At 40.4% G+C, this 11,773-nt stretch overlaps 1 protein-coding gene across 1 annotated transcript; it reads right to left on the bottom strand.

The window, feature by feature from the left end:
• Window positions 1–1,385: 1,385 nt before the first annotated feature.
• Window positions 1,386–11,526, bottom strand: insig1 (insulin induced gene 1). Its single transcript, XM_015354918.2, has 6 exons — window positions 11,410–11,526; window positions 10,772–11,112; window positions 8,781–8,905; window positions 7,647–7,813; window positions 6,974–7,073; window positions 1,386–3,240 (listed from the first exon to the last, which is right to left on the bottom strand). The coding sequence occupies exons 2-6, from the start codon at window positions 11,103–11,105 to the stop codon at window positions 3,211–3,213; spliced, it is 756 nt and encodes a 251-aa protein (XP_015210404.1). The 5' UTR covers window positions 11,106–11,112; window positions 11,410–11,526; the 3' UTR covers window positions 1,386–3,210.
• Window positions 11,527–11,773: the final 247 nt, after the last annotated feature.

Raw genomic sequence — 11,773 nt, 5'->3', positions numbered from 1 at the left:
TTCTTGCCACCAATACTCATGATCTGAGTAATTTGTGCTCATACGTAAAAGAATCTACTTTAAATTTACTACTGAATACTAACATGTCGTTTACATCACTTTTGAATTTTTGTTGGGCTGGAATGTGTCTATAAAATGACACAACACCGCAAAGAAACTTCCCACAGCACATTAATGCTGCTCAAATTCTGCTTTATGACCCATTCCCAATTCGTATTTGCCGATACCCTCACAAGCAATCCAGAACATTACATACTGCACAGTCCTACTAAAGCAAGATTAGAATAATAAATCTGAGGTGCTTCTCAAAAGGATGGTTTTGCCTTTTTGAATTAAAAACTTTTCTTTCAATTCTTAAGTTACTGCATCTCCTCATCTATGCTAAAGTTAACTCAACAGTTGGGCAGAAAAAGTTCTGAAGAGACTTCTCTGTAATAATTGTGAAGTTGAGCTCAGGATAAGCTTAAGTCAATACGTGACATTTTGAACTAGACCAGCACTCATTTATTCTCTGTCAGTTTTGACACAGGTGATCAAAAGTTTTAAACTGGATAAAAAAATAAAATAATTTAAGCCCAAAGAGTAATTCATAGAGGAAGGATCTCTCCATCTACTACTGAAGTGCAGCACTCACCTTTGACGATTTGAATCGGTCATTATGCAACAATAACCCGACTACACAGCCGATAAAGGGAAAATTTGCTTCAACAGTTGAACTGCGGTGCAACTTTAGGGAAGCTGAACCATGCAAGACCAGGGTGGAGTCTAGCCAAGACGCTGAAGCCAACACCCTCCTTATGAACAGTCCATTGGGACCTTTGATGAGCAGTCAGGACCTCAGCTTAATAGCTCGTCCTGAACACATCTTACAGAACAATGTGAACATTCTGCGCCACATGAAAGAGTATCACTGACTAGTGCAGAACGTAGTGCAACACAGAGCAGCAATCCCACTCTTTTAGACCTGTCCCATCTCAGGACTAACCACGCTCATGACTGGTTAGTTTCCAAGATCTGAGGAGATCAGGCTACAAGGTGATCATGCAGCTCAATTGTCACAAAGAATAACCTAAAACTTAAGTATTGATGCTTCAAGTAAACAAAATATGAATTAGAAAACCATTATAGTATATTAATCTACCTTGTTTAAATGTTGCTGTCTTTCTTTATATTGTAGTAGTCAATATCTTACGTTATGATGAGCACATCCACCTCAAAAATGGCGTATTGAACTGATGAAGAGTGGAAACACCAGAGAAGTATTCATGTGGCATAAAGACTATCTGACAGTGACTGGCAGGTAAGTAGAAAAATAATTAAATAGCTCAACTTCTTTTAAATTAATCAGAGGAAAATGTAAGCATTATTTTTAAGAATTCAAACAATTTCACAGTTTAATATTCTTTATTTTTCATTTAGTAATGCAGAACTGATACACAACTGAATACACAATATAAAGCACCCTAAACTGAACTTCAACCCCCGCCCAAAAAATAAAGCTTTTTTTTTTCTTACCTTCGTTTTGGCCACCCTGAGCTGAGACAGGGAATAGATTCAAATGGAGCAAATATAGCAGCATTTCTGTGTGAATATAAGCCTTTAAAATATACTTCACCAATTTCGATTTCTACCTCTCATTTTCAATGTTCCTCAGCATACTGAACCCAACTGAATCTTGCAAACGTATGTTTAAACACAGATATAGTAAAAAGCACAATTTGTCATAATTTCAGTTCTCTTACAGTGGTAAAGGTCAGTGGTATTTACAGGAAGCTATCATTTATGAACTTAATGACAGCATTAAAAAGATTCAACTTAAAAAATAACTTCTGACAGCTAGGGTTAAAACAAAGGAAAGCATTTGGAAGATATTATTGCGTGGTTTATCACCTTGCTGCTTAAGAACTGAAGGATTCTCAATTCATGTAACAAATGGCAGAAATAAATATACAAAAGAATACAAGGCTCTGGTATTAAATAGATTGCACTTTAATCATCTAGACCCAATAACTGCTAACTTGGTCTAGCATGGCAATAATATTCCGATTAGATACAGAAGCTATTACATATGCAAGCTATAAACAACATATTTACAAATAATAACTTTAATAGTGACAAAAGCACTCAATTCTATTATACAAAGGCAATCATAGATTGCAAATTTTCTAAGGCTCTGCAAAAATGCCTTTCTTTCTTATATATGAATACTCCTTGGCTTAGATGCGTTCGCCTACATGGTTGACTTTGTATCAAATTTAGGTTGAAATGTTAAAAAAAAACATTTTATAAATTTAGAGAAAAGGAAACCAAGTGAAAAAATAAAGAATCTTAATGTATTCATATACAGTAAATGGAGAAAAACAAGTGGTAGCCTTAGAGGCTTCATTAATCATTTCAATTTTGATACTGATAAGGTTATTGTGATTATTCAAAATGTTCCTTAAAGATTTACATTTTCAATGCACATCAAGAAAAAAAAAATCCCGCTGCCTATCTACTTGAAATGTTCAAGGAGTTTTCAGCCATGTGCCTATAAAATCTTCTTGCAATGGGTTACAGTATATAAGATTTCAATAACATTAAAATAGGTATGTTTTCTTTAATCAGATTCTTTGCCACAAGCTTAGAAAGTCCAAAGTCTCTAATGCACTTCATAATGCTGGTCTCATATGAAATGTCATTTTCTCTATATCAAAATATTTACACCGATACCAAAAATCTCGACTGTGGCGATTTTAAATACCATTTTAGACATTTTTGCACAGCCCCGAAATATTTCCCTTTCATTGACAGAAGTTTACACTCGTGCAAAACCAAAAAAAAAAACAACCTCTGTAGCACCACTCCTCTTCTCCCAGTATTCCAGACCTACTCTCGCACCACAAGTCGATTCTTCATAAAGCCAGTCTTGAACTCAGTCCCTTTTCAAGGGCAAAACACAGATCTGCTTAACACAGGAACGTGAGCTGAGCTGGTAAGAATGGAAAAACATTTTGGCCACACGGGTTTGTGAGATTCTAGGATTGGCACATCTGATCCTGCGTGTATGTCCCCACCTTTACTTTACTTAAAGGTGATTAACTTAAATGCCCGACTCTTTCCACTGAAATGTATCCGTGATGATCTGGAGGTTGAGTACAGAGACGCTCTCGATGTCCTGACGCTCCACATTGGCACCATGTCCCTTTCTTCTCTGATGCTCCATCACTTTTAATCACTGTGGGGTTTCTCCGCACCACCCTGTGAGATAAAAACAGGACTTATTAGAAAAGATCCACATTTGAGCATTCTGGAAAAAGAGGGACTCTTCCTAGATTTTTTTCCCCCCCACTAGGAAGCACTCCTAAATCAGGCTGTACAGTCAGTGCTTTCCAGGGATCAGCAGGAACCCAAACTACAGCAGAACACACTGTTCCAGCTAGCAAATCTATTGGATGTCAAAGGATGAACACACACAATCTTAACGACAGCCAACAAGATTCATTCCATTCTCCTTCCTTTTGGCCATCCTAAGCTGAGACGGGGAATAGATTCAAACTGAGCAAATATAGCAGCATTTCGGTGTGAATATAAGCCTTTAAAATCTTCTTCTCCACCACTTTCGATTTCTACCTCTCATTTCTAAGGTTCCTCAGCATGCAAAACCCAACTGAGTCAAAAACATTGTCATCACTGTCTTTTAAGTTTAGGTTATACTTGGGGAAATTGTTAATCAAATCAAAGCTTTGAACAATAGTGTTCAAATTTGCACTGCCCACCCTAATGAAGAAGCATTTTGTCTGAAAACATTGTGATAAATTTAATAGACTAAAACTTTGAAAAACTGAAGACATGGTAAGCACTACTGCTTCTGCCTAACAATGCGAAGAAAAATAGGTGTTAATGAACAGGAGAAACTGCTTTCAAAAGAACGCTACTGGAATGATTTACACACAATTTCTCCAATGACAACACAGGACATGGTAAATGTATTTCTCTTTCTGTTGTAACTTCAGTGCTACACATGAGTTCATCTCAATGAAAGTGGAGAATATATAAAGGCAGAGCACTCCTTAGCAAGAACACAATCGGTATTACTAAAACCATATAATTTAGTATATCATATATAAAACAATGTAAACATTTGCATTTGAAGTAAAAAAACAACTAATTCCAAAGTAACACAGAATACAATTTACTGTCCTGTGACTCATCTTGAATGTCTAAATAATGAGCTGCCAATCCTGCCTCTCATGTTTACTGAAAGGATCTGTCTTCAGAATGGATGGGATTCTTGTGGAATCTCGGGGATTTATATTAAGGGAAAATTGGCTACAATTACGAGGCATCAGACTTTGTCCAGTCTTTAGAACTTTCTTTGATTTATCTAGGCTACTAAAGTAACAAGGTATATCAAAGCCATTTGTTATGTTGCTTAATTCACTTTTGCCTTCTCCTATTTATGGTGTGAATGACTCAGTGACAGAACTCTTATCTGAAATTTTACAAACAAACCGTTACTACACCAATAATCAAGTATGGTTTATTTCCGCTCCTTATCATCCTTTAGAATGTTACATTATAGCTAATAAATCTTTACACAGAAGCTCACATACAACCTGTATATCTGGATATGCTATGTGTTGCTCTACAAATCAAGTCTCAGAACTGAGGTTCAGGTTGAAAAATCAAAAGCTATGCATCGGCTACTGCATATTCAGAGAAACCACATTTTGAAGATCACGGCAGTTAATTATCCATTATGCAATTTTAACACACTGCAAAATCAATCTTAAAATCCCTACGAATAAAAAAAAATGCAGTGCCGTTTTTGGGAAGCTTTCTCAATGGAAGAGCAATGGGACAAAATTACAAAACTCTAACTCAACTAAACTCCCTTGGCATATGTTTGGCTCTCTATTATTAAATTAGCAGTCTCTAAAGATAAACATGTAACATACAGCAAACTGAGGGGAAAAGACTTTGTCTGGGATGAGTTTTGATGATGTATTTATGACATTGGTACTTTGTAATATGACAGTCCTGGAGAGGTTATGTGATTAACTTCTGCATGACTGCTGCATAGGCCACCACAGGTGTACTGTGCGCTTGGCCTTATAGAGAGGTCAGAGTACACTTAGGCACAAGGACCAATTACATCTTAAATTAATCTCAAATGGTTCTTTTAACTAATCCTCCTCATGATGTGATGGATTGTTGTCTAGCACCTTCTTATTTATACTCTTAACTTTGGGGGGGCGGGGGGGGTCATCAAGCCTACTTATGTTTTTAATTGGACAACAACGGCATCAAGAAGTTTGTGTAGTTCCACACAGTTGTTTTCAAATCACTCAGGTTCCAGAAACCAATAAAAGACAAACGTGTTCTTCCCTTTGAAGATTCTCCAGTTATCCAAATGACATTGTTATTAAGTAAACTTGTATCACTTTAGGCTCGTCTTGACTGAAGAATTTTGGACTGGTATAGGATCACGTGGCACAAATCAGGATTGTTTCTTTGTGGACTAACAGGTACATGGGTTGTGAATTTGTTCATGTGGGAAACATCTAAAAACTGAGGAGGAGAATGTGGCCTTCTATTTGATAGTACTAATGGGTCCGTGGTTCTCATCCAGCTGCTTCTTGGAAGAAGCAGCTTATCAGCCTTGACACGGTAAGAGAGTTCATCCCCTTTTTCTGTATATAGACTGTTCTCAGTTTCAACCCCACTTTTAGATTCAACATTTCCTCTGGTTTGTTTTCGCTGTTGATTCTGGAGATGTTCACCAAGTTGAATTTGTACCCGTCCTTGAGGAATTTGAATATGTGAATCAAATCTTTGAGAGCCTTCCAACACTAAACCAATTTAGTTCTTTTTAGCCTGCCAAAGTAGGACAATGCTTTGAGACTGGTCAATATCTGGATGCTCTTCTGGTGCAGAAATAGTTTTGCAATATATTGACCCAAAACTACACAATATCCTACTATTGTACCATTCATCTTTCATGTAACATCCTGAGGTTTCAATTCTACTTTCAACTACGTGTACCAATATTCTATTAACCTGTCTTATGGTTTAATAAACTTTCATATTTTTAACAAACAGCTGCTTCAAGCTAATGTCTTCCATTTTATATTTATAGTCTCTTGCCTCTGCAGTATTCTGCACCTGCCTACATTAAATGCAGTTAAGCAAGACACCTTTTCGATTCCATGCCCTCTTACATTCTATTGCCATACAGATCACCTTTAGTTTTAAAGGCTACTTATGTCTAGACAACCACTCTAGACATTAGAAAAAACCCTGCAGTACATGTTCCTTTTGGTAACTTATCTTCCAATAAACTATACAAACCTCTTTTTATACTCTCAGTATTCAATACTTCATTGGTGAATGCTGTGTAAAAAAATATATATATATTTAAATCATATAGAGAATAATAACTAATAAGAATTCCTTACACTTATATAGCACTTTTCTGGGCAGTTCCCTTTACAGGTAATGGGGTCTCCTCTCCGCCATCACCAATGTGCAGCCCCACCTGGATGATGTGACGGTAGCCACTGTTCAATTGTTCACTTCCCCATTGATAGCTGGTGTGTGGTGAGTGTACTGGTGCACTGAGTAATGAAGCTAATTCATAGACAGGGATTACTGGGGGGGGGGGCAGGGGGGGATGTGGTCAGGACACTGGGGTAAACACCCCTATTCTTTTCGAGAAACTCCCTGGGATTTTTAATGTACATGAGGAATAGAGATCTCGATTTTCCGTCTCATCCAGGTACTGGCCAGGTTGACACCTGCCAGCCCGTACCCGATTAAAAGCTAACAAATATATTCGATATCGTGTCTCTAACAGAAAATATTCAGAACACAAGGGGTCCAATTTTATCCCTCCCCATGAGGTTAAAATTCCACATTCCAATGGGCTGGTAAAGGAGAGGCAGGAGAAACAACTAACAGCTCGTGTTTTTAACAACAGCAGACAGCTTACCATTGCTAGCTGACGCCCTATATTTCCAACAGTGACTCCACCTGAGAAGAAGATACATGGCAGCCAGGAGCGGATATACAGAAAGTCTGGCGACGTGTACCTAGAAGGAAATGGTAACAAAACAGATTAGATGCAATGGCACAAACTAATGCTTGCACACACTTCAAGACAACTATTTTAGCATGCATGACAACTTAACTAGCTCTACTGTGCAGCCTCTGAGGGGAGCAGTATTAAAATTTAATGCTGGGAAACAAAATAATCAGCTCCGTATCTTCGGCAGAAAACGAAACCTTTTAAGCGCCACTCATTCTGGGCCCCTTGCTGATGCCTCCTTCCTAGAAACACTACAGGATGTTTTTGATGAGGACGCACATTGCGAGGTAGGAGGACAGGTAATTGGGCAGGCATATAAATGTAGGGTTTCCAAACCTGAGTAATTGCATGCATTTTTATTCTTTGAATGCGTTTGCCTTTCTTTGATCACCTCATGTTTTTGGCAGAATGCGACGTCTCTGAACAAGGTGATATAATAATAAAAAAAAGGCAGAAACACAGCACTACTTTCAATGTGATCCACCGGCACTCCAGCCTCGGAGGACACAAAGGGTTTCCAACTTCTCGTCTATAACAGCCAGGTATAATTGTAGGACGCGGCGAAAATCAAACTTACTGATACACGCCATTGTACACGAGGAACTGCGTGATGAGTGTGGCAAGAAAAGCTATTGTAATTCCCAGTCCAAAGCCACTTCTTGATCGGTCAAATGTCCACCACAGCCCCAGTGAAAGGGCTGCTAGGGTGAGTGACAGCTGAACATTGTTGGCAAAGTCCAGTTTCTATGAACGCATGAGTTAAAGGAAACGTGCATCATAGCACTTTTTATACACAGGTTATCGGTATTGTCATCAAACATGAAGCAGGGGAACTGTCTTAATATAAAGTTGTAAAAATCAATGCAAAAGCCATCCACTAACTCGAACGGTAAATTGATACAGATTTGGACTCAAGTGAGTTTTGTGTCAATGGTACAAGGCAATGTAGACTTTTCTTTTATCAAACATCAAATAATACCACATTCAAGCTAAACAAATGCCTAAATATTAAAGTTAAAGCCACTTTTTAGCCATAATTTTTTACTGATTTTGCAAGCCAACTTCCATGTAAGGAACTACCCACAGTAAAGATGTGAAAGTTTTTTGCAGTTTTATGTACTTGAACTGTACAAATCAACATAAAAATCAAGAGAGCTACCATAATGTTAGGATTTCGAAGAAACAAACTTAAGACTCAAATCTTTTGATCTTATTTCATCAGCTTGAGAAAGTTTGTATCGTGTGGTATGATCTGTTGCAGTAATCGCTTACCATAAGAGCAGGACACATTTTGCTTGTAAACAAAGGCATGTGAACCCTGACTTAGAGAGATGAGAAGCTTAAAATCATGTGATAAGGTACAACAACGCCAGTTAAATATAATGGTGACCATGGGAGTTCCTAAAATTTGTTTGCCTGCTTTAAAATTGTTCAAGAAATAGGTTTATTCCATGCTGAAAAGAGAAGAAAGAAAACAATATTTTGCCGTGGAGCTCCAAGGCTCCAAGGCTGAAAAGTTTTTTTTCTTTCTTCTCTTTTCAGCATGGAATAAACCTATTACTTGTTCCTTTGCAGCCTACGCATGCTGATGTAGCTACCCCCCTGAACTACTTAAAATTGTTCTACTGTTTAGCTAAACCTTTTGCCCAGTTTTGCATGGCTGGGGAAAACCAGGCCAAAAAGCCCCAACTCCTTTATTCTGAAAGGATACAGCACTGGCATGATTGATCCCAACAAACACTGCGATGCAGCGCATGACACTGGCCCATTCCCTCTTAAACTTGTGGGGCTCCCCAAGATGGCTGTCAATGCAGGGGTACAGCAGTCCTACCACAGCTGCGGGAAACAACCAAAACAAAATCACAGTATTAGTACTTCAACATACCCACACATGGGAGGTGAAAAATAAAATTTGAAGGCTGCATCTGACAAGCACTTATAAAAAGTATTTGGTATTGGTATGATCTGAGAACAGCCCTCGGGAATTGGCTACATATTTAAAAGTGCATGCTATTTAAAACTAGGTATCTGACTAAAATCAACTGCGTAAAAGTAAAAAAGCTTACTGTTTATATCTTTCCAATCACTAAACGTTTACCATTATTCATTAGATTAATGTGCAGTGGATCAGTCAATCACAGAAACCAGCTGAACAGAAAACAGGACATAATAGGTGCAACATTAGAAAGTTAAAGGGGTGGTGTTTAATAAAATACACAAAAATAAGCTTTCACTTGTAGCATATCAGCATAAGGGCGGTAGACAATTTGAGAAGATAAGGGAAAAAAACAAGTGTTATATCAACAATCTGAAACACTAACTAAAAGTCAAACACAGCTGCAAAACCTTATATAAATCAACACCTGAAATACATTTTATAGCAATACTGCTTTCTGTGAATCCACTTTTACTTTAGGTTACCAGATAAGGACAGAAGTTATTAACATCCCTGTATAAGACAGAGATGAACTCAAAACAATTTTGTTGTTCATAGCCTCTCCACCATCCATCAATATTCTACTGTAAATATTAGAAGTGGTTTGGCAGGGATTTCTAAAGACTTTGTAACTTTTAATCAATTAAAGCAAGTCATTTGCTCAGTTAACGTATCTTGTCATTGGGGGCTTCGTTCCGGGCGTACTCGTCAATTATTTCACTTAACAAATAGCCTGCAGCCGATCACAAGTATTTTTCCCCGGGTTTTAAAAATCTGGGGATTTAGTGGTGACCTTAAAAAAAAAAAAACCTGCCAGACGAGGGACTCTCCGTGAGCAGGGTTGGAGATGGCTGGTTTAGCGGAATTAGAGAACTAGAGGGGGGGAGGGTTGGGCTGGGTAGCGGAGCCCACAGAGGTTGTATTTATTTCCCGGCGCACATGACTTCCTTGTTTCTCTTTTATGTCAGTGGCGTGTTCGCGCGATCAGCCAATGGGAAGCCGCCGCCGCAGCTCACCAGTTATCCGCGCAGCCAATGAGAGAGGCGCTCTAGCCGGCCCTCCGCCGGAGCCGTTGCCAGGGGGGCCGCATCGTTGTCAAGCGAAATCGAAAATGCGCTATATTACACCTTATCGAAATCATGTCATAAAGTTACGTTAAACAGATCCATAAAACAGTAAATTAGGGCTTTCCGGTTACACCGACAATAACAAAAAGGGGGGCGGGGGGGGGTGTGTGTGTGCGTGTGTGTTGTAGACCCGAGGGAGCTCCGTGTTAAAACAAACCACGTTCACAGCAAACATAAGGGTTTCAACCTTTCTATAGCAGGATTTTCAAGAAACAGGAACAGAAGGGTGCAATTTGTATAAAACCAAAACTTACGTCCACAATTACTCCAAATATGTAAAAGCTCGACTGCAGCTCAACACATGAGCACTGCGGCAGCGGACTCACTGTTTATTTTACTACCCCGAGCCTGAAAAGTTTCCCCGTTTTCGCCCGGACTGCTTTTACATGCAGCCTGGTCGGTCGCAAGATGACTTTATCCCCCCCCCCAAAAAAAAAAAACAACAACACACCGCTATAGCCCAGAATAAAATAAAGCAACGGTCTAGCGAAACGAATGGGATATTTTTGGTCTCATGAGACGTTGGAGGGGAGGGTTATCAGATACCCCCGGTTACCCCCGTACCCCGGCCTTCCAAGATCACTGATAAAATCGTAGTAAACACACAAACACACAAACGAAAGCACCGAGAAAACTCACCCGCGGCCGTGCCGCAGCACAACGGGACCCACCAGGCCGAGGAGAAGAGGGTGGCGAGGACCTCCTCCGGGAACAGGGTGACGTTCCGCTGGACCTGCAGCAGGTTGAGCACCAGCGCCAGGAACACCCCCACCGTGAAGAGCACCAGGCCCCGCCGGAGCAGGTTGGCGGCCTGGAGGTGGTGCAGGGAGCCGTAAGCGTGGCCGAGCAGGGCCGAGATGATCGTCATCATTTCGCCGGCTTTAGACGCCAGCCAGGACGCGCTGGAGAGGTACTTCGATTTGACCCTCGTCGAACAGGAGCAGCTCCAGCAGTGTCCCTCCAGCCTTGGCATTTGGCAGCTGAACAATGAAAAACACACACACACACACAAAACAACGACGACACCATCAATTTCTGTCGCCACAGATGCTCTGGACCGAGTGCACACGTGTCAAAAGAAATAGGGGGGGGGGACTTTAGTGTTAACTATTCGAGATTAAACTCATCTCGGTATAACACAGCGATATCCTTCAACTTAAAAGCGCTTCAAAAACCTCACAAGTGTCCTTATACGTATAAGGCATGTTAACTGCAGAGCACACGAACAATACACTAAAACCTTAAGACATGGGCACAGCTGATGCCCAAATGCCTACCTCGACCTCCAGTTAGTGGGTGAGAGAAGATGAAAACTGGTTGCCTTCCACACTTCTGATTGCCTCGTCGTTCAATGCGGCGGCTGGCGTTTTACGGTCACGTCTTTTTTTTTTTTTTTTTAAGTCACATCCTCACTGGAAGGGGGGAACAAACCCGACTGCCGCTCCGCACCACAGCCCCGGCGGCCTGACTCCTCCAGCGCGCTTCCCTTGGCTGAAAACAAGGCGTCTGGTGAGGCGCGCCGGCCAATGGCAGCGCGGCGGCCCATATGACGTGACGCCGCACCACCACCTTTCCCGACTCGGGGACGGGCGGGCGTGCGGGCTGGCAGCTTCATGCGGGGAGCCGTGCGTGGAGGCTCCG

The sequence above is a fragment of the Lepisosteus oculatus genome, chromosome 6, assembly GCF_040954835.1.
Source record: "Lepisosteus oculatus isolate fLepOcu1 chromosome 6, fLepOcu1.hap2, whole genome shotgun sequence".
Classification (NCBI taxonomy): domain Eukaryota; kingdom Metazoa; phylum Chordata; class Actinopteri; order Semionotiformes; family Lepisosteidae; genus Lepisosteus; species Lepisosteus oculatus.
Note: the sequence above shows the minus strand (reverse complement) of the source record. Positions and strands in the feature narration are given on the sequence as shown.

Coding starts and splice junctions, on each gene's coding strand:
- insig1 (XM_015354918.2), bottom strand. CDS start 11,105: ATGCCAAGGCTGGAGGGACACTGCTGGAGCTGCTCCTGTTCGACGAGG. Junction 7,074..7,646: donor GTGTACAATGGCGTGTATCA/GTAAGTTTGATT, acceptor ATTTCCTTCTAG/GTACACGTCGCCAGACTTTC. Junction 3,241..6,973: donor TAGGGCGTCAGCTAGCAATG/GTAAGCTGTCTG, acceptor TTTATCTCACAG/GGTGGTGCGGAGAAACCCCA.